At 44.7% G+C, this 23,765-nt stretch overlaps 1 protein-coding gene across 1 annotated transcript in view; it reads right to left on the reverse strand.

The window, feature by feature from the left end:
• The window catches only part of LOC132378705 (rab effector MyRIP-like), a 74,758-nt gene extending 55,717 nt beyond the window's left edge, over positions 1–19,041 (reverse strand). The window contains exons 1-2 of the mRNA XM_059945806.1: positions 18,962–19,041; positions 18,298–18,546 (exon numbers count right to left, since the gene is read on the reverse strand). Coding sequence (XP_059801789.1) covers positions 18,298–18,546; positions 18,962–19,030 — 318 coding nt within the window. The 5' untranslated portion in view covers positions 19,031–19,041. The remainder of the gene's footprint in view (positions 1–18,297; positions 18,547–18,961) is intronic.
• Between the last annotated feature and the right edge of the window lie 4,724 nt (positions 19,042–23,765).

A 23,765-nucleotide genomic window follows, 5' to 3' on the forward strand; every position in this document is an offset into this window, starting at 1 on the left:
GACAAGGTATCAGGTGATGGGGGAGGGAGGTTGAAGTAAGAAGCTGGGAGGTGACAGGTTGAGAAAGTATAGGGCTGGAGAATAAGGAATATGATGTGTTCTGAGCTGAAGGGTCCCAGCCTGAAACATTGACTGCTGAGTTCCTTCACTATTTTGTGTGTGTTACTCCGGATTTCCAGCATCTGAGCTGATGGGACCCAGCCTGAGTTCCTCCACTATTTTGTGTGTGTTACTCCGGATTTCCAGTATCTGAGCTGATGGGACCCAGCCTGAGTTCCTCCACTATTTTGTGTGTGTTACTCCGGATTTCCAGCATCTGAGCTGATGGGACCCAGCCTGAGTTCCTCCACTATTCTGTGTGCGTTACTCCGGATTTCCAGCATCTGAGCTGATGGGACCCAGCCTGAGTTCCTCCACTATTCTGTGTGCGTTACTCCGGATTTCCAGTATCTGAGCTGATGGGACCCAGCCTGAGTTCCTCCACTATTCTGTGTGCGTTACTCCGGATTTCCAGTATCTGAGCTGATGGGACCCAGCCTGAGTTCCTCCACTATTTTGTGTGTGTTACTCCGGATTTCCAGCATCTGAGCTGATGGGACCCAGCCTGAGTTCCTCCACTATTCTGTGTGCGTTACTCCGGATTTCCAGCATCTGAGCTGATGGGACCCAGCCTGAGTTCCTCCACTATTCTGTGTGCGTTACTCCGGATTTCCAGTATCTGAGCTGATGGGACCCAGCCTGAGTTCCTCCACTATTCTGTGTGCGTTACTCCGGATTTCCAGTATCTGAGCTGATGGGACCCAGCCTGAGTTCCTCCACTATTTTGTGTGTGTTACTCCGGATTTCCAGCATCTGAGCTGATGGGACCCAGCCTGAGTTCCTCCACTATTTTGTGTGTGTTACTCCGGATTTCCAGCATCTGAGCTGATGGGACCCAGCCTGAGTTCCTCCACTATTCTGTGTGTGTTACTCCGGATTTCCAGTATCTGAGCTGATGGGACCCAGCCTGAGTTCCTCCACTATTTTGTATGTGTTACTCCGGATTTCCAGCATCTGAGCTGATGGGACCCAGCCTGAGTTCCTCCACTATTTTGTGTGTGTTACTCCGGATTTCCAGCATCTGAGCTGATGGGACCCAGCCTGAGTTCCTCCACTATTCTGTGTGCGTTACTCCGGATTTCCAGTATCTGAGCTGATGGGACCCAGCCTGAGTTCCTCCACTATTTTGTGTGTGTTACTCCGGATTTCCAGTATCTGAGCTGATGGGACCCAGCCTGAGTTCCTCCACTATTTTGTGTGTGTTACTCCGGATTTCCAGTATCTGAGCTGATGGGACCCAGCCTGAGTTCCTCCACTATTTTGTGTGTGTTACTCCGGATTTCCAGCATCTGAGCTGATGGGACCCAGCCTGAGTTCCTCCACTATTCTGTGTGCATTACTCCGGATTTCCAGCATCTGAGCTGATGGGACCCAGCCTGAGTTCCTCCACTATTCTGTGTGCGTTACTCCGGATTTCCAGTATCTGAGCTGATGGGACCCAGCCTGAGTTCCTCCACTATTCTGTGTGCGTTACTCCGGATTTCCAGTATCTGAGCTGATGGGACCCAGCCTGAGTTCCTCCACTATTTTGTGTGTGTTACTCCGGATTTCCAGCATCTGAGCTGATGGGACCCAGCCTGAGTTCCTCCACTATTCTGTGTGCGTTACTCCGGATTTCCAGCATCTGAGCTGATGGGACCCAGCCTGAGTTCCTCCACTATTCTGTGTGCGTTACTCCGGATTTCCAGCATCTGAGCTGATGGGACCCAGCCTGAGTTCCTCCACTATTCTGTGTGTGTTACTCCGGATTTCCAGCATCTGAGCTGAAGGGTCCCAGCCTGAAACATTGACTGCTGAGTTCCTCCACTATTCTGTGTGCGTTACTCCGGATTTCCAGCATCTGAGCTGAAGGGTCCCAGCCTGAAACATTGACTGCTGAGTTCCTCCACTATTCTGTGTGTGTTACTCCGGATTTCCAGCATCTGAGCTGAAGGGTCCCAGCCTGAGTTCCTCCACTATTTTGTGAGTGTTACTCCGGATTTCCAGCATCTGAGCTGATGGGACCCAGCCTGAGTTCCTCCACTATTCTGTGTGCGTTACTCCGGATTTCCAGCATCTGAGCTGATGGGACCCAGCCTGAGTTCCTCCACTATTCTGTGTGTGTTACTCCGGATTTCCAGCATCTGAGCTGAAGGGTCCCAGCCTGAGTTCCTCCACTATTCTGTGTGTGTTACTCCGGATTTCCAGCATCTGAGCTGAAGGGTCCCAGCCTGAAACATTGACTGCTGAGTTCCTCCACTATTCTGTGTGCGTTACTCCGGATTTCCAGCATCTGAGCTGAAGGGTCCCAGCCTGAAACATTGACTGCTGAGTTCCTCCACTATTCTGTGTGTGTTACTCCGGATTTCCAGCATCTGAGCTGATGGGACCCAGCCTGAGTTCCTCCACTATTCTGTGTGCGTTACTCCGGATTTCCAGCATCTGAGCTGATGGGACCCAGCCTGAGTTCCTCCACTATTTTGTGTGTGTTACTCCGGATTTCCAGCATCTGAGCTGATGGGACCCAGCCTGAGTTCCTCCACTATTCTGTGTGTGTTACTCCGGATTTCCAGCATCTGAGCTGAAGGGTCCCAGCCTGAGTTCCTCCACTATTTTGTGTGTGTTACTCCGGATTTCCAGCATCTGAGCTGAAGGGTCCCAGCCTGAGTTCCTCCACTATTTTGTGTGTGTTACTCCGGATTTCCAGCATCTGAGCTGATGGGACCCAGCCTGAGTTCCTCCACTATTTTGTGTGTGTTACTCCGGATTTCCAGCATCTGAGCTGATGGGACCCAGCCTGAGTTCCTCCACTATTTTGTGTGTGTTACTCCGGATTTCCAACATCTGAGCTGATGGGACCCAGCCTGAGTTCCTCCACTATTCTGTGTGTGTTACTCCGGATTTCCAGCATCTGAGCTGAAGGGTCCCAGCCTGAAACATTGACTGCTGAGTTCCTCCACTATTCTGTGTGTGTTACTCCGGATTTCCAGCATCTGAGCTGAAGGGTCCCAGCCTGAAACATTGACTGCTGAGTTCCTCCACTATTCTGTGTGCGTTACTCCGGATTTCCAGCATCTGAGCTGAAGGGTCCCAGCCTGAAACATTGACTGCTGAGTTCCTCCACTATTCTGTGTGTGTTACTCCGGATTTCCAGCATCTGCAGAATCTGTTGCATTAAATCATGTCTGATCTACCTTCCTGCCATTACCTCTGTACCCTTCAATTCCCTTAATATCCAAAAGTCTACTAGTTTTTGTTTTAAATTTCCCCAGTGACCTAGCTTCCACAGCCCCCTTCGGTAGAGAATTTCAATTCTTACCCAGACTCTGGCTGAAAAAGATATCCCCCCCCCCCTCTGCTCTGACCAATAATTCTGTGTCTGATACCCCAGTCAGGTGAAAGATTATCCCTGCATCCATCCTGTCAGGCCCAAAAACTTAGCAACGTTCACTTTGAACCCCTTTCATGCTTCTAAGCTCAGAAGAGTATATGCCCACCCTTCTTGGACTCTCCTCAAACAAGAACTCTGCTACCTCAGAAATCAGACAGTTAACCTTGCACTCCAATTGTGACAAGAATCTCCTTCCTAAGATGAGAAGTTGGATCTGTACACAATATTCCAGGTACGTTTTCACCTGGGCCTGCAGTACATATTTGGAGCAGGACAATCATGTACTTTGACACTGCTCAGTTCCGTTATTCTCTATTGCCATTGATGGTGCTTTAGAAGATGTCCTTTATAAGTTGCTTCAGAATGGTACTGTAAGTTGTTTCTTGTAACTTTATCAGTGACTTGCAAGCATCCTGCATTCATATCTTTGGAATGGACACCAACACTCTGTGTAATATCTTTCCTATCTCAACAAAAAATGATCAGTAATTTAGAACAGCTTCTGAGCCTCCGGTCACGGAACTCAAATAGCACTGCTAACTCCTGAAAGCTATCACATTGCTCCAAACTATCATATTAAAATCAGGCTGTTTCTGGATTCCAGGAGAGGGCATTTTGTGGTCGCAGCTCATTGTTGAGCCCTTTAGAGTATCAGGATCAGCTATTCTGGGTGTTGTGCAATGAACCAGAATTGATTAATAACCCTAAGGTAAAATAAATCTTCAGGCCAAGTGATCATAACATGATTGAATTCACCCTGAAATCTAGAAGGAGAAGCTAAAGTCAGATATTAAAGGGAATTACAGAGGCATGAGAGAGGAGCCGGCCAAAATTGATTGGGAAAGAACACCGGCAGGGATGACGAGAGCAGCAATGGCTGGAATTTCTTGATGCAATTTGGAAGGCACAGGATATATACATCCCAAAGATAAAGCATCCTAAAGGCAAGATGATACAACTGTGACTGACGTGAAGTCCAAGCCAACATAAACGCCAAAGACAGGGCATATAATAGAGCAAAAATTAGTGGGAAGTTAGAGAATTCAGAAGCTTTTAAAAAAAACAGAAGACAACTGAAAAAGTCATTAAGAAGTTAAAGGTGGAATAGGATAGTAAGCTAGCCAATAATATTGAGGATGTCAAAAGTTTCTTGGGATACATAAAGTGTAAAAGAGAGGCACGAGTGGATATTGAACCACTGGAAAACAATATTGGAGAGGTAGTCATGGGGGACAAGGAAATGGTGGATGAACTGAATAAGTATTTTGCCTCAGTCTTCACTGTGGAAGACAGTAGCAATATGCTGGAAACGTCAGATGTCAGGGCTCATGAAGAGTGTGAAGTGACCATTACTACAGAGAAGGTTCTTGGGAAACTAAATGTTCCGAAGTTAAGACACCTGGACCAGATGGCGTACATCCAGAACTCTCAAAGAGCTGACTGGAGAGATTGTGGAAGCATTAGTAAAAATATTACAAGAATCACTAGTTTCTGGAATGCCTCTGGAAGACTGGAAAATTGCAAATGTCACTCCACTCTTCAAGAAGGAAGAGAGGCAGTAGAAATTAAACTATATGCAAGTTAGTCTAACCTCAGTGGTTGGGAAAGTGTTGGGAGTCGATTATCAAGGATTAGATGTCAGGGTACTTGGAGGCATATGGTACAATAGGTCAAATCTAAGTGGTTTCCTCAAGCGAAAACCTTGCCTAACAAATCTGTTGGAATTCTTTGAAGAAATAACAAGCAGGATAGGCAAAGGAAAATAGGTTGATGTTGTGTACTTGGATTTTCAGAAGGCCTTTGACAAGATGCCACATGTGAGGCTGCTTAACAAACTATGAGCCCATGAGAGAACATAGAACATAGAACATAGATGGACACCTAGAGCACATTACAGGCCCTTCGGCCCACAATGTTGTGCCAACCATGTAACCTACTCTAGAAACTGCCTAGAATTTCTCATCCTATGATATTAAAGGAAAGGATCTAGCATGGATAAAGAGGCTGCTGATTGGCAGGAGTCAAAGAGCGGGAATAAAGGGAGCCTTTTCTGGTTGGCTGCCGATGACTAGTGGTGTTCTACAGGGGTCAGTGTTGAGACCAATTCTTTTTACATTACATGTGAATGATTTGGATGATTTTGTTGCAAAGTTTACCGACAATATGAAAGTAGGTGGAGGGCAGGTGGTTTTCAAGAAATAGAGAGGCTAGAGAAGGACTTAGAGAAATTAAGAACGGGCAGGTGGAATACAGTGTTAGGAAGGGTCTGGTCATGCACTTTGGTGCAAATAAATGAAAGGTTCGAGTATTTTGTAAATGGAGAGAAAATACAAACAAATTGAGATGCAAAGGGACTTGGGAGTCCTTGTGCAGGATTTCCTAAAGTTTAATTTGCAGGTTGAGTCTGTGGTAAGGTAGGCAAATGTAATGTCAGCTTTCAATTCAAGAGGACTAGAATATAAAGGCAAGGATATAATGTTGAGACTTTATAAAGCACCAGTGAGACCTCACTTGGAGAACTGTGAGCAGGTTTAGGCCCCTTACCTTAGAAAGGATGTGCTGAAACTGGAGAGGGTTTAAAAAAGTTTCACAAAAATTATTCTAGGATTGAATGGCTTGTCATATGAAGAGCATTTGATGGCTCTGGGCCTGTATTCACTAGAATTCAGAAGACTGAGGGGTGACCTCCTTAAAACCTATTGAATGGTGAAAGGACTTGACAGAGTGGATGTGGGGAGAATGTTTCCTGTGGTGGGAGAGTCTAAGACTAGAGGACACAGCCTCAAAGTAGAGGGGCATCCTTTTAGAATGGAGATGAAGAGGAATTTCTTAGCCAGAGAGTGGTGAATCTGTGGAATTCTTTGCCACAGCAGCTGTGGAGGCCAAGTCTTTATGTACATTTAAGGCAGAGGTTGCTGGATTCTTGATTGGTCAGGGCATGAAGGGATATGGGGAGAAGGCAGAAGATTGGGGCTGAGAGAAAAATTAGATCAACCATGTTGAAATGCCAGAGCAGACTCGATGGGACAGATGGCCTAATTCTGCTCCTATATCTTAGAGTCTTGTGGGCTTATATCTGAGTGCCACGATAGCATGACAGTATTACAGCTCCATGAGTTGGAATTTAGAGAGTAATCTGCCGGTGTCTGTTATGTGTCTCTGTAGGTCCTCCCCATCGAGAGTGTAGGTTTTCTCTACATGCTCTGGTTTCCTCCCACAGTCCAAAGACATAACAGGTAGATTACTTGGTCGTTGTAAATTATCCCCTGATTTGGCAAGGGTTAAATCAGTGTTGCTCAAAGGGCAAGAGCCTACAGCATGCTGGATCACCAAATAGATCAATAAATATTGAGTTAGGACAAAATACACCGGGCAATTTGGAAAACATGCATAATTAATCATACACTGTATGTTGCATCTAGCATTACAAAAGATGAAAATATAAACTTCTGGATTTGCCTGAGAAACAATGGTATAGAATGAATGAAGGAATTGGCATTAATAAAAGCAAAGCTATTGAGGAAAATAATGGGACTGAAAATAGCTATTTCCCGAAAGTGACAGCTTCACCCAAGGGTTTGAAGAAGATGAGGTGACTGGGGAGGCAGTGAAGGTTGTCATTTTCTAACATTTCATGAATTCTAGAATTTTTTATATAGTCTAGAAGACAGCGAATGTAATTCCACTACTTAAGAAAGGAAGGGGAGAGAAAACAAGATACAAGTGTATATGGGGTTCATGCAGGAATGTGGTACTGAGATTGTAATCTTAACAACTGACAGAGCAGATATATATATATCTCCTGAGTATTCATAACAATCTGCGGTCAAAAGTGCTGAGTGGATAATCCATCTTGGCTTTGTCTTGAGATTCCCCATCATCACTGAAGCCAATCTTGAGCCAATTCGATTCATTCCAAGTGATACTGAGAAGCAGGTGAGAGTTTGATACAGTGATGGCTTTGGGTTGAAACAACATTCCAGCTGTTGTACTAAAGCTCTGAGCTCCAGAACTGGCTGCAACTTTAGCCAGGCTGTGCAAGAACAGTTGCCACGCTGCTTATGTTCGATGGTGTAGTAGAAAATCTCCCAGGTATAAAGGTGGACAGATCCTACACAGTAATTACTGCCCAAACTATCAATAAGGGGATGGAAGGTATTGTCCAGACTCATCAACACTCTTTCTTTGTATTGTTTGAATCACTTCTCATCTCTGCCTTGGACCAAAGGGCCAAATTCCAGAGACAAAGTGAAAGAGAAAGATAGCAATTGAGTGAGTGTGGCATCAAAGAGTTAATGGTCATCAGTGGTCAGAGGTGAAGTCAAACATCAAAAGCTGATGGTCATGGTTGTCAGAAGAGAATCTGTCCAGTCCCAAGACATTGCTGCAGGAGTCCCTCAGGGCATCATCAACTGACTCAAGAATGACCTTCCTTCTAACATAAAGTTGGAAGTGAGGATGTTCAATGATTGCACAATATTCAATTTCACTCACAGGTAAAACAGTCCAGGCCCGTATGGAGCAAGGTCTGGACAACATTCAATCAGGGGTTGATATATGACTATTAACAATTATGCCACAAATTTGCCAGGCAATTTTCCATCTCCAATAACAGAGTCGAACAATCTACTTCTGACATTCAATGGCTTCACTATTGCAGAGTTCCTACCATTCGTATCCAGGAGGTGAGCATTGACCAGAAACTCAATAGGACCAGCCACACAAATTACGTGGCATCACCAGTAGCTGGTATCCTTTGGTGAGGGACTCCCCTCCTGACAGCACAAGACCCTTGAGCTTCAGGTCAGGGAAGAAATGGAAAATTATCAAATTGCCTGGATGAGTGCAACACCAACAAAACTATTAAAGCTTGTTATAAAATATTGGTTTGGCTTCAAATGGAATACGTATAGTTCTGGTTGCTAGACCAGCAAGGATGAAACTGCATCCAAGATGGTGCAGAGGAGATTCAGTAAGTGTTGTCTGGGATGGAACATTTCAGTTATGAAGCAAAGTGGATAGATTGTCCTTGCAGCACAGGAGGTTGAGGGGGACCTGATGGAGACATAAGATTTTAGGAATACAGGTAAGTCAGATAGTAGGAAACTTTTCCCCAAAGAGGAGGCGTCTAAAATCAAATGGCACAGGCTGACGGTAAGTGGCGAAAGTTTACTGGGGATCTGTTTCACTCAGGGTGTGGATAGAATCTGGAACCAATGTCTAGGGCAGAGGCTGGTCCACACAGTGTTATGACCAACACATTTCATCAACACCCATAGCATTTGTTCCCTCCACTGTGACTATAGTTAAAGTTAAAGTCTGTCCTGAGCCTTATAGGTTCATAAGGCTGTTGCTTATGCTGATTTCCGTGACGTGAAGCAACTGAGAGTATGAGACTCCCTTCCGGGTAGGATGCCAGTCTATCACGAGGTTAACCCCTAGCAGTTTGTTGGTACCCATTTTCAGCTGGGTGGACTGGAGCGATGTGTGGTTAAGTGCCTTGCTCAAGCACACAACACGCTGCCTGGGCTGGGGCTTGAACTCACAACCTTCAGATCGCTAGTCCAATGCCTTAACCACTTGGCCACGTGCCGCTGTGACTATAGTGCAAACTATCTACAAGCTGAACTGTAGTTACTCAGCAGGCACCACCCAAACCCTCAACCTTTACCTAACAACAAGGTGCAGAGCAACACCAGCACCGACAGATCCCCTCCAGCCTGCCCACCATTCTGACTTGGAAATGGACTGCTTTTACTTCATTCTGTAACTTCATAAAAGACAGCAAATGCCAGACTCTGGAACAACACACACAATATGCTAGAGGAACTGAGCAAGTTGATGGAGGAAGAAACCCTTAAATTGGACTGACTCACTACCACAGCCACGTTCAGACCAGATCTCTCTGTTCTGCCAGATGAAAGGGGGGAGATAGAAGAGAGAATGACTGGGAAGGACTAGACCAAGGACCACAGTCTCAGGGTACACTGCAAGATAGTTAGGAGGTAAAGATATGGAATTTTCTTACATGGGAATCTGAGGAGGCCAAAGTTTCTGTATATATTTAAGAAGCACTTAGATTTCTAGATAAAAAGTCATCAAGCTGCATGGGGGAAGAACAGGAATATGGGGTTGAGAAATTAGATCAGCTATGATGGCATTGAATGGGAGAGCAGGTCTGAAGCGATGAATGGCCGACTCTTTTCCATCCAACAGTGTGATAGTGACCAGATCAGGTAAACATGAAGGACATATCACCCAGTTCATTTACGCACCGAGAGAGGAGACAAGGACTCAGTTTAACCTCAGTTGACCTCTAACAGCACAGCAGTCACCCAGTGGTGTCGTCCTGGCCAGACGTTGTGCTCAGATCTCTAGGGTGGGATAAACTGTTATGATTCAGAGGTGTGCAGCTGGAGTTCCACTGAGTAAATAGAATGGGGATTCTTTTCCCCCTTTGTGTCCAAGTCTTTTAAGAGATTCCTGGATAAAGAGATTACATGGAGCTTAGAAAAATAGAGGGCATGGGTAACCCTGGATAATTTCTAAAGTAAGTTCATGTTTGGCACAACATTGTGTGCCAATGTATTGTGCTGTAGGTTTTCCTTTCTAGAGAGGAAAGGAAGTCCTTCAAAGACCATGCTTTGCTCTCCTGCAGGCTCCATATCTCCCTTCATTGCTATCTTGCTAGAAGCCACCTCCGACTGTGCCATCCGACCAGAGGGATTTTCTATCCATCGGATGGACCGCACGGCGTCTTCGGGCAAGACGAAGGGAGGTGGAGTCTGCCTACTGATCAACACTGCGTGGTGCTCGGACACAGTGGCACTGACAAGCTCCTGCAGTCCGGACCTGGAACATCTGTCGGTGAAGTGTCGTTTCTACTATCTGCCACGGGAATTCACCTCGGTCATACTGACAGCGGTCTACATTCCCCCCCAGGCGGACATGGAGTGTGCTGTGAATACACCGTATGCCAACATCAGTGAACTTGAGACCAGGTATCCGGAGGCTTTGCTCATTACAGCTGGGACTTTAACCAGTCCAACCTCAGAAAACCTCTGCCAAAGTTATACCAACATGTCTCCTGCTCCACTAGAGGCCCGAGTATATTTGACCACTGCTACACAGCAGTCAAGGATGTCTACCGTTCCATCCCATGACCTCACTTCAGAAAATCGGACCATCAGGCCGTATTCCTCCTCCCAGCTTACAAACAGAAACTGAAGCGGGAGGTCATGGTGTCAAAAGTGGTGTCGCGTTGGACAGAGAAAACAGATGAGGTCCTCCGTGACTGCTTTGAATCGGTGGACTGGTTAGTATTCGAGGACTCGGTAGCTAACCTCAATGAGTATGCCTCAGCTGTCACGGACTTTATCTGGAAATGCACAGAGGACTGTGTGTCTTGCAAGACAATTTGGGTATTCTCTAACCGGAAACCTTGGATGAATTATGAGGTCCAGTCCCTTTTGAAGACTAGAGCTGTGGCTTATAGGTCCAGAGATATCAGTCGCTACATGGAATCCAGGCGTGAACTCCGGAAAGCCATCAAGGGCGCCAAGAGGCAATATCGAGCCAAGTTGGAAGCCCAGGATAACCAGAGAGATGCCAGTAGACTATGGCAGGGTCTAAATGCGATCACTAGGTGCAAAGAAAAGGTTGGGAATATCAATAACTGTAGCGCTTCTCTTCCTGATGAACTTAACGTATTCTACGCAAGATTCAAACAAAAGAGGGGCGTCCTGCCCCCTCAGGATGAACCGCACCTGGTGGCATCGAGATTCATCGTCACCGAGGAGGACGTTAGAAGAGTCTTCCTGAAGATAAATCCAAGGAAGGCGACGGGCCCAGATGGCATCCCGGGACAGATTCTCCGGGCCTGGGCAAGTGAGCTAGCTGGAGTGTTTGCTGACATCTTCAACTGCTCCTGCTTCAGTCTAAGATCCCCTCGTGTTTTAAGAAGGCAATGATAATCCCGGTGCCGAAGAAAAGCAAGGTGGCATGCTTGAATGACTACCGACCTGTGGCTCTGACATCAATTGCTATGAAGTGCTTCGAGCCATTGGTTATGGCACACATAACGAACTGGTCACCTCGACGCTTTGCTATTTGCCTACCGGAGCAACAGGTCTACGGCAGATGCCATCTCTCTGGCACTACATTCCTCCTTAGAACTCCTGAAGAATAAAGATGTATATGTAAGGCTCCTTTTCATTGACTACAGCTCTGCCTTTAATACCATCATTCCAAACAAACTGATTCCTAAGCTCCGGAACCTGGGTCTCAGCACTCAGATCTGCAGCTGGATCTTCAACTTCCTCACAGACAGGACCCAGGCTGTAAAAATAGGGGACAAGCTCTCCTCTACAATCACTCTGAGCACCGGTGCACCACAAGGCTGTGTACTCAGCCCCCTGCTGTACTCACTGTACACCCATGATTGTGTAGCCAAGTTTCCTTTTTCTTTTTCAATCTTTTTATTAATTTTTATAAAAAAAACATAACATAGTATTATATTAAATAGGTTATGAATACATTAGACTTAGAATTAAATTAGTAACAAGATAACAATATCTTATTAAGCTATCAGCAAAAAAAAGATCGTGCAAGAATCAATCTAATCTATATTGATTATACATGAAAAAGATTAAAATAATCATCAAAAGAAAAAAGTATAAAATACAAGAAAAAATGTATATTTAAAGAAATAAAAAAAATAAACCTAAACTAACATGGGCAATAATAATAGTTTCTATGTATATGATAGCGTCAAAAACTCCAGAACTCCATACCAGAACAAGAATAAAAAGAGAAAAGGTCTGGAAGAAGCCAAATTAATTCATATTAAAGTGTTGAATGAACGGTCCCCAAGTTTCTTCAAATTTAATTGATGAATCAAAAACAGTACTTCTAATTTTTTCTAAACTTAAACAAGAAATAGTTTGAAAGAGCATTGAAATGTGGTAGGAGGATTTACTTCTTTCCAATTTTGTAATATAGATCTCCTGGCCATTAATGTTACAAAGGCGATCATTCGTCTAATTGAAGGGGAGAGTCGACTACCATCCTCATTTGGTATACCAAAAATTGCAGTGATAAAATGAGGTTGTAAATCAATATTCCAAATTGAGGAAATGGTAGCAAATATGTCCTTCCAATAGTTATGTAAGGTAGGACATGACCAAAACATGTGGGTCAATGAAGCCACATCTGAATGACATCTGTCACATTGAGGATTAACATGAGAATAAAACCGAGCAAGCTTATCTTTAGACATATGAGCTCTATGTACGACCTTAAATTGTATTAGAGCATGTTTAGCACATATAGAAGAATGTGTAGCCCAGTTTCCATCAAACTCAATATATAGGTTTGCTGATGACACCACAATTGTAGGCTGTATCTTGGGTAATGATGAGTCTGAGTACAGGGAGGAAATTAAGAACCTGGTGACATGGTGCGAAGACAATAACCTATCCCTCAACGTCAGCAAGACGAAGGTATTGGTTGTTGACTTCAGAAGGAGTGGCGGACCGCACAACCCCATTTACATCGGTGGTGTGCAGGTGGAACAGGTCAAAAGTATTAAGTTCCTCCGGGTAAATATCACAAATGACCTGATTTGGTCTAACCAAGCAGAGTCCACTGGCAAGAAAGCTAAAGAAATTTGGCCTGTCCCCTAAAACCCTCACTAATTTTTATAGGTGCACCGTAGAAAGTATCCTTCTAGGGTGCATCACAACCTGGTATGGAAGTTGTCCTGTCCAAGACCGGAAGAAACTGCAGAAGATCGTGAACATAGCCCAGCACATCACACAAACCAATCTTCCATCCTTGGACTCACTTTACACCGCACGCTGTCGGAGCAGTGCTGCCAGGATAATTGAGGACACGACCCACCCAGCCAACACACTTTTTGTCCCTCTTCCCTCTGGGAGAAGGTTCAGGAACTTGAAGATGCGTTTGGCCAGATTTGGGAGCAGCTTCTTTCCAACTGTGATAAGACTGCTGAACGAATCCTGACCCGGATCTGGGCCGTACCTTCCAAATATCCGGATCTGACTTGCACTACCTTACTTTCCCTTTTCTAATTTCTAATTATGATTTCCAATTTAAATTTTTATTATATTTACTTTGATTTGTACTTCAGGGAGTGCGAAGTGCAGAATCAAATATCGCTGTGATGATTGTACGCTCTTGTATCAATTGTTTGGTGACAATAAAGTAAAGTAAGTGTCAACACCCTGCGAAAAATAATGACCTCTCTGTGTACAAATAGGCCGAGATTTCTTGGGGGAGGTAGAGATAGTCCAGTGGTGTGCAAACACACAGCATTGCCAAATCATCAGCTGAAGTAATTACGGATTGATACTTTCTAGCCTGTCATTTCGTGCTCTGGCAACTTCTGAATCTGTAGAAATTTTATCTTGTGTGTTGTCTGTACCCTTATGCCAGTGATGCTGAATGTGTTTATGACAATAAACTTGACTTGAATTCACTAACTAAATTATTAGTGCAACATTTGCAATCTCTTTCTTTCTTTTTCAATCTTTTTATTAAATTTCATATATAAAAAAAAACAACACAAAATAATGAATAGATTACAGATTCAATAAACTTGAGATTACATTAGTAATAGGATAATAATATCCTATTAAAACATCCATCAACAAAAGGTACATAAATCAATCAAGTCTATATAAATATATATGAAAAACAAAAATAATCGTCGAAAAAAGAAGAAAAAAAAAATTGAAATTATATATGAGAAAAAATATATATTGAAAAAAAATACTAAACTAAAACTAACATGGGCAATAATAGCACTTTATAAATATATAAAGGTGTCAAGAAAAGAACTCCAGAACTCCATACCTGAACAAGTATTTGCAATCTCAGCGGAGAGCATTTCTGACTTTGGGTTGCAGATAGTTCTTGAACCCTTATGTGACCTGGGCAGTGTCTATACTTAAAAAGAACAGTTTGCCTGCCCAGAGGAAGATAATCGGGGCAATTCCCATTGTCTGGATTTGATGTTGTCTGGCACCAGTCAAGTTTAACACATGGTGGACCAGAGAGCTTCAAACTGCAGTGACTTGCATTTTTACTGGGCAGGCTACCGAGAGTATTTAGTGTCATTTCCAGTACATAATGTAAAGAAGAATAAAATAGTTGTTACTGCAGATCTGACACAGCACAAAATACACAATAAGATAAAGAACACAATAAATATAAATACATAAGATAGCTTGCAGTACATACATACGCAGATTGAGTATATGTACACGAGGTGATGCTAGGTAGAGGAGTGACTCTGACAGGATGCTAACGTAACAGACTGCCTGTTTGGAGAACTAGCTAGAGGCCACTGATAGGAACAATCCTTCTTTAATCTCAGTTGAGGGCTAGGCTTCAGCTAAGAATTAAATCGAGGCCCCTTTCCACTTGGGAATTGCCTGGAATAATGGGTGAAGATTTATACGATCTTACAAGAACCTATCCACAGATGAGCATTCTGCTCCACTACACAGAATACATGTGCTGCTGCATCAGGATTCTGGTACAAGAAGTGAGCAATGTTCTCTCAGAGAAAAACAGCAGAAAATTGGCCCTGAGATGGAAATGACAGACAAGTCACAGATAATAGGGAAATGGACTCTTGAGTCTGAAAAGAAAACACTTCACAGACAAAGAGTTATGGACAAGTCTCCTTCAATAGTCACTAGAAAAATCCATGTCAACCTGAGGTTCAGAGCAGGAGCTGAGGACTTCAACGCAATCAATGTTAATCAACAATACCTTTCCGAACACATAATTAATGATTGACTAAAGAGAGGTACTTGAAGATAGTTTATCTTTTGTTCATTTTCACATGTAGCTTTAAAGATAATGTGAGAACAAGTGTCACGGACGTTATGATTCATCCCCTGCATTACTTACTGTGCCGTATCTGATTTTCCACTCTTACTCATGCTGTGTGATTAATTCCCTGTTAAATTAATAACATGCTTGTCAAAAATATCTTTAACTTTCAGTGGCATCCAATGAGTTGTGTATTTTGTGCTAGCTGAAGAGATTGATGGATAAAGCACAAACTAAAATCCAGTGCTGGGATCTTGATCATTATCTGCACTGATGCTTAATGAGTCTGTGGTACTTTACAATCATATTAACCTATTAAGTGTTCGCACAGCTGATTAGAATTTTCACTCTGCAAATTGCAAGAACAAAGTTACAGCATGAGATTCTGGACGGAACACTGGATAAGAAAATGCTTTCTCGGCAGTTCTCAGTACAGCAGAGATGTACACAAAGGCTGGATGAAATCAGCAGGTCAGGCAGCACCTTACTTTTTTACCACCTGCAACAATTTGATTCATTGATCAGCCATGCAAAGAAATAAGGAAACCCAAAGGAAAAGGCAGGATGGGGCTTGCCTTCTCTTAGAGATTATTATTTTGCAGCACAGTTGAGAGCTGTGATATGTTGGTGCAACCCATCATATGACGCTCAATGGAAAAACATTGAGGAGCGGGTACTTCCCATCCCCATACAAGCAATTTTGGCTGATAACAACCTGCAAAGGTACATAAATACTATTGATAACCCATGGGTGAAATTGACTCTTAAAATATGGAAAACTACTATAAAAGAATATAATCTAGAGGGAGATATTGCAATTCTTAAATGGTGTGCATATGACTCAGATTTTACACCGAATAAATTGGATCCTAGATTTAAGGATTGGACAGCTAAAGGAATAACAGTTCTTTGCAACATAATGAAAGAAGGAACACTGTTCAGTTTTGAAACGCTTAAAGAGAAACACTTAATAGAAAAACAAGATTTTTATCGGTATTTACAGATGCGACAATATCTTAATAAGATGCTTAAAAATGTAACCAAGGCAAATACATGCTTGATAGAGCTCTTTAGAAAAGCATATAATTCAGATAATGGTAGTAGAATCATTTCAAGCATGTATAAGGGGTTGTCAAATCTTAAAACACACTAGACTTCATACATTAAAACAAAATGGGAGAAGGAAGGAGGGATAATTATATCTGAGGAAGAATGGACAATAATATGGAGGTATCAATGGAAGTGTACCAGTTCACAGAAATGGAGGGAGTTTGGATGGAAAAACTTGATAAGATATTTTATTACACCCTCTCAGAAATCCCATTCTGATAGTAACCTCCCTGTTTGCTGCAGAAATTGTGGAAATCAAAATGCAAATCATTATCATATTTTTTGGGACTGCCCTGTTATCAAAAACTATTGGAGGGGGATACACAATGCCCCCCTGCAAGATATCTTTAAATGGGAAACACCCTTGGAGAGTAAGACCATACATTTTGGATATATACCTCAAGAATGGTTGAAAAGAGATAAATATTTAATGAATATACTGTTGGTGGCTGGTAAAAAGACTCTTACTAGGAAATGGTTATCACAGGAGAGCCCAACTTTAAATGCGTGGATGGACATAACAATGGACATTTACAAAATGGAGAAGATAACAGCATCTGTTAATCATAAACTGGAACAATTTGATTCATACTAGGAAAAATGGTTTAACTACATAATGCCTCATAGGCCTGATTTTATTCTCACAAATCAATGAATCTGTTGTAAAAAAAAATCACTCCCTACTTGTACATAGTTCTTTCCTTTTGCTTGTTTTTTCTTTCCACTCTTTTCTATGAGTGTATACCCCAGATAAATATTTTGTGGAGGTTTTGTGATATATATGATTATATGATATATATGTAAAACGTCTGAAATACATCTTATGGAAATGCTTGTTTGATGAACTTCAATAAAAAAATAAATTACAAAAAAAAAAGAAATAAAGAAACCATCAGGTTCAATCTCCTGCACGAGGCTACTTTTACCAAGTTTGTGTACAAGACAGTAAAGAATATTCATCCTAAGGTTCTTCTGCCCTTTCCAATACCACATTACCCTGGCTGGCTTTGGGTCCTTTCTGCTTGACCTGCTAAATTTCTCCACATTCCCCAAGTGCAGTTTCTTGGGTCTCCACTAAACCATCAGTAACTGCAATTATTATAGGAAGTCAGAGTGTAGGGTCTTGAAAGGTTTTGAAAACAAGAACGAGGATGAGGTAATGGATAACCCATGGGCCAACAAAGGGTGTATTCACAGAAAAGTGAAATTACTCCCACAGATAGTCCGATACAAATGCTAACAGGGTAACTACAAGTGAGGGTCAGCAACCTGCCTGAGTTGCCTTTTCCTGCCGTGTGACATCAGGCAGGTATACAGTAAATTCAGTTAATGAGGGAAGGAATTCATCTTTGGTAACTAATGTTAAATATGGGCAAGGGTATTAGCCATCTGCTGTAGTCTCTCCTCTACATTTGATTTCACTAAGGTCAGTAGAGCCCTGGTAAGGGGAGTACAGATGCTAATTCTATTTAAAGCCAGAATATACTTAGCATCTGTACTATCTGCACCATAATTTCAGAACCGTCTGTATCTGTAAGTTACTGCAAACAAACAAATTTGAATTTTGATCCCACTGCCTTATAATCATTGCTGGGTTCTGATAATTCCCAGTGTTTTTGGGCAGAGTTAATTTCAGAGATTCTTGTTGGTAACTTTCAGGAGAGTGCAGAGGCAGAATCCTAACCTGGAGACTGTCATCAGATCATGGCCCAAGACTCAGCAGGTAGAGCGATTGCTAATCCATGGTGCCTTAGAGTTGCATGGGAGTAAACGTAGTCAATGCACACACACACAAACAGTTGCAATTACTTTCTGCTATTGCAGTCTATTGTACTAAATACAAACTATAGACTTACCCTCACAAGTTCATCCTGAATGTGCTTATGGTCTTCTTCACAAGAGGAGGTCTCCTGAGCTCCCTCGGTTGACTCTAGATCTATCTCATCCCCGGACGATGACTCCTTGTCACTTAGCTTCATAATTAGCCGAAACATCTTTGACTTCAGTTCCTTTTCCAGAACGGCTGCCTGAGAGGCACCACTGTATGCATCCACTTCGCATTTACCCTCAGGGGTTTGGATCTTGTCCACAGGAACTGGTGATTTCTTTAAAACAGCTCCAGAATTAAACTATGCTTAAAAATGCAATACCTTTATTTAGTTTGCACAGTCACCTGCCTCTCTGTACACAATGCTTGGGATGACTGACTACTGAAAATGACACATCAGAAATACAAACCAGATGAGCACCTCAAGTGAATGTGGCCACATTACTAAACTGAGATCGATAGAGGTAGTTCCTGAGGGAAATTGAGCAATGACAGACCGGTCAGTTATTGGGTGATGAATGGCTCTAGCATCAGTTATAAATGACGAGACAAGGAAGAATATGGTGGATTTGGACCATAGAAGGGTGTGGACAAAAATACATAGTGATTTCCAGAAAGATGACCAATTACATTTAAAGGCAGAATGTATTTTGTTTGGGAAGCACATGCATGCAGACAAACACAAAGATCACCTCTCTGCTCCAGGCTCCCAGGGTGATTCTCCTCTCTAGCCGGGCAACATTCTGCTCCATTGCCAACATGCACCTGCTCAGCTCCTTAAGGTGAACAAAAAGAGGTAGGATAAGTGACAGTGAAAGGCAGACATCTGCCCATTACTTGGTAAACACACCTCCCAAACCAGCCAGCACCCCACAAAGTGAACAGGTTGGGCTTTGCGGTGTCACAACTACTTGCTGGAGGAACCTGGTGCAATCAGGCAGCATCCATGGCAGGGTGAGAAACGGTTAACATTTCGGGTGTAAGCCCTGCGACGTGACTGAGAATGACGAGGGAACATGAAGAGGACAAGGAGACTGTGAGACAGGAGCTGAGGCGATTGGGTAGGCTGGTAGTGGAGGTGAGCGGCGGGAAGTTGGGAGACTGTGGCAGGAGGATGATAGATAGAGCAATACAATGACAGAGAATGAGAAAAGGAGAGGCAGATAGACAATAGGTGCAGAAGTAGACCATTCCGTCCTTCGAGCCTGCACCGCCATTTTGAGATCATGGCTGATCATCTACTATCAATACCTGGTTCCTGCCTTGTCCCCATATCCCTTGATTCCCCTATCTATAAGATGCCTATCTAGCTCCTTCTTGAAAGCATCCAGAGAATTAACAGATGTACCGAGGTTGCATGAGGGGAGGGTGAAGCTGGAGGGAGATAAGCAGGAACACCAGTGCTGGATCAGAGTGAAGAACATTAGAGAAGAGATGAATGGCTTATGGAACCAGGACCAGATGAGGTTGGGAACAGGCAGGAACTTGTGAGTGGACTATATTTGCACTGGGTAGATGGAACCAGGAGGGGAAGGGGGAATGATGGAGGCATGTGTGGGAAAGGGGCCAAAAATGGGAGGACAGGAGGTGGTTTGGGGGGGGGGGGTCAAAGATGAACAATGCATGGCTGGGAAGGTGATATGAAATTGGAAAGCTCAGAGTTTGTGCCACTGGGTTGTGAACTACCCAGGTGGAACATGTAGTAATGCTCTCCAGCATCAGCATTCCCTTGTATCTCCTGGTTTAGAGGTTGTGGCTTCCCTTTTTAGCGTTTTTTTTTGTGCGAGGTATGGGGATTTGGGGCCTTTCTTTTCTTCCTTGGTTTCGTCGCTAGTCGGAGAAGAAGACTTGCAGAGTTGTACACGTTGAACAAGGTAATAAATGAACCTTTGAAGGCTTTAGATACATGACCTCCTGTCACAAGGAGGAAACCAGAGTCACTTGGGTGAGGCTGTCGATTACGCTGTGGAGTCAGCACACCTTCCAACCCCAAAGAGATCTGGTGGTGGCCCAGGTTCTTGCCATGGCTTCTTCACTCAGTGTCCATTGGTGTTTGAACTCCAGCTGTCCGATTGAGCGTGGAAAGGTGGACTTCGTGATCTCTCTCCGGACCAGGAGAGCTCTGACCTGCGCCATCGCGCATCGGGCCAGAGGTCGGAGATCTGCTCAGATTCTGACACTATGAAGAGGGTGTTCCATCATCCCACTGGAGCTAACAGACCATCTGATGAAGGTCAGCCAGCAGCTATCGAGTTTCAGACTTTGGCTGAGGAGCATGGCCGGAACTGGGAGACCTTGGCCACTCTGTGGACATGGACAACTGGGAGACCTTGGCCACTCTGTGGACATGGCCGGAACTGGGAGACCTTGGCCACTCTGTGGACATGGCCGGAACTGGGAGTCCTTGGCCAATCTGTGGACATGGCCGGAACTGGGAGACCTTGGCCACTCTGTGGACATGGACAACTGGGAGACCTTGGCCACTCTGTGGACATGGCCGGAACTGGGAGACCTTGGCCACTCTGTGGACATGGACAACTGGGAGACCTTGGCCACTCTGTGGACATGGCCGGAACTGGGAGACATTGGCCACTCTGTGGACATGGCCGGAACTGGGAGACCTTGGCCACTCTGTGGACATGGCCGGAACTGGGAGACCTTGGCCACTCTGTGGACATGGACAACTGGGAGACCTTGGCCACTCTGTGGACATGGACAACTGGGAGACCTTGGCCACTCTGTGGACATGGACAACTGGGAGACCTTGGCCACTCTGTGGACATGGCCGGAACTGGGAGACCTTGGCCACTCTGTGGACATGGACAACTGGGAGACCTTGGCCACTCTGTGGACATGGCCGGAACTGGGAGACCTTGGCCACTCTGTGGACATGGACAACTGGGAGACCTTGGCCACTCTGTGGACATGGACTCTAAGGCAAACTAAAGGACAGCCTTGGGAGGGCTGGAAGGGAACTCTGATTGATTCCACCATCTGGCCGAGTGTAAATTGGACTATCTCAGCAGCTCGAAGAGGGCTAGCCCAAGCTTGGCCTCAACACATCACAGTTGTACTTTCTGACCTTGGACATTGACCAACCCATCTCTTGCACGAGATCCTTCGGCAGGACTGGAGAAAAAATGCTGAGGAGTAGATCTGAAAGGTGGGGGGAGGGGAGAGAGAAACACCAGGCGACAGGTGAAACTTGGAGGGGGAGGGATGAAGCAAAGAGCTAGGAAGTTGATTGGTGAAAGAGACAGAAGGCCATGGAAGAAAGAAGAAAGGGGGGTGGGGGTAGAAGCACCAGAGGGAGACGATGGGTGGGCAAGGAGATAACATGACAGCGAGACAAGGGGACAGGAAATGGTGAAGGGGGGATGGGTGGAGGCACTACTGGAAGTTCGAAAAATGAATGTTCATGCCATCAGGTTGGAGGCTACCCAAATAGAAAATAAGGTGTTGTTCCTCCATCCTAAGTGTGGCCTTATCCCGACAGAGGAGGAGGCCATGGATGGACATATCAGAATGGGAATGGGAAGTGGAATTAAAATGGGTGGCCACTGGGAGATCCCTCTTGTTCTGGTGGACAGAGTGGAGATGCTCAGTGAAGTGGTCTCCCAATCTATGTCAGGTCTCACCGATATACAGCAGGCCACACCAGGAGCACCGAACACAGTATATGACCCCCCAACAGACCCACAGGTGAAGTGTCACCTCACCTGAAAGGACTGTTCAGGGCCTTGGATGGTAGTGAGGGAGGTGGTGTAGGGACAGGTGTAGCACTTGTTCCGCTTGCAAGGATAAGTGCCAGGAGGGAGATCAGTGGGGAGGGACAAATGGACAAGAGAGTCGTGTAGGGAGCGATCCCTGTGGAAAGCAGAAAGTGGGAAGGAGGGAGGGAAAGATGTGCTTGGTGGTGGGATCCTGTTGGAGGCGGTGGAAGCTTTGGAGAATTATGTGCTGGACACAGAGGCTGGTAGGGTGGTAGGTGAGGACAAGAGGAACCCCATCCCTGGTAGGGTGGCGGAAGGATGGGGTAAGAACAGACGTGCGTGAAATGGAAGAGATGCGGTTGAGGGCAGAGTTGATGGAAAAGGAAGGGGAGCTCCTTTCTTTGGAAAAAGAGCACATCTCTTTTGTTCTGGAATGCAAAGCCTCATCCTGAGAGCAGATGTGGTGAAGATGGAGGAATTGACAGAAGGGGATGGCATTTTTACAAATAGCAGCGTGGGAAAACATATCGTCCAGGTAGCTGTGACAGTCCATTGGTTTATAACAGACATTCTGTTCTCGGAGATAGAGAAAGGGAAGGGAAGGGTCGGAAATGGGCTAGGTGAAGTTGAGGGCAGGGTGGAAGTTGGAGGCAAAGTGGATGTAATTGATGAGTTAGGCAGGGGTGTAGGAAGCAGCACCAATGTAGCATAGGAAAAGTGTGGGATTGGAACATGGACTGTGCCACAAAGCCAACAAACAGGCAGGCATAGCTGGGACCCAAGCGAGTGCCCATGGCTACACCTTTTGTTTGGAGGAAGTGGGAGGAGCCAGGAGAAATTATTGAGAGTGAGGACAAGTTCTGCTAAATGGAGGAGAGTGGTGTTGGAGGGGAGCCGGTTGGGTCTGGTGTCCAGAAAGAAACGGAGAGCTTTGAGGCCCTCCTGGTGGGGGTGGAGGTGTGAAGGGACGAGACAGCCAGAGTGAAAATAAGATGACGGGGCCAGGAACCTGAAATCACGAGCATGTGTGGTGTCACAGATGTGGGTAGGAAGGCTCTGAATTGGGGGGATAAGACAGAGTCGAGGTATGCAGATAAGAGTTCAGTGGGGCAGGAAGATGCTGAAACAATGACTCTACCAGGACAAGAGGGTCTGTGGACTTCGGGTAGGAGGTAGAAACGGGTGGTGTGGGGTGCAGGAACTGTGAGGTTGGTGGCAGTGGATGGGAGATCCCCGGAGTCAATAAGATTGGTGATGGTGTGGGAGACAGTGGCCTGGTGTTCCTTGTAGGGTCCTGTTTGAGGGATAAGAAAGAGGAGGTGTCTGAGAGTTGGTGCTGGGCCTCAGCAAGGGAGGGGTCAGCTCACTAGATGGCTACTGCACCCCCTTTATCTGTGGTTTGATGGTGGGGCCAGGATTAGTACAGAGGGAGTGCAGAGCCCAGTGTTTGGAAGGAGTGAGGTTGGAATAGGTGAGAGGAGTGTTAAAGTCTAGACGGTTAATGGCCAGAAAAGGTCCAGAATGGACAGCAGTATATACTGTATGTATATTGAATAGATTAAGCATTGTGCAAAAACAGAACAATATATATTTTTAAAAAGTAAGGTACTGTTCATGGGTTCAATGTCCATTTAGTTATCATATAGCATGATCATAATCTAATTGTAACAGCCATTACTCGCAGTCCTTCTGATTCTGGTGACATGCTGAAGTGGAGATCTCTGGGGGAAGGATCCTGCGAGAAGGTGCCTTTGTGGACAGGGGCAACTGGTAATTTCCTGGA

Source organism: Hypanus sabinus, chromosome 20 (assembly GCF_030144855.1).
Source record: "Hypanus sabinus isolate sHypSab1 chromosome 20, sHypSab1.hap1, whole genome shotgun sequence".
In the NCBI taxonomy this organism is placed as follows: Eukaryota; Metazoa; Chordata; class Chondrichthyes; order Myliobatiformes; family Dasyatidae; genus Hypanus; species Hypanus sabinus.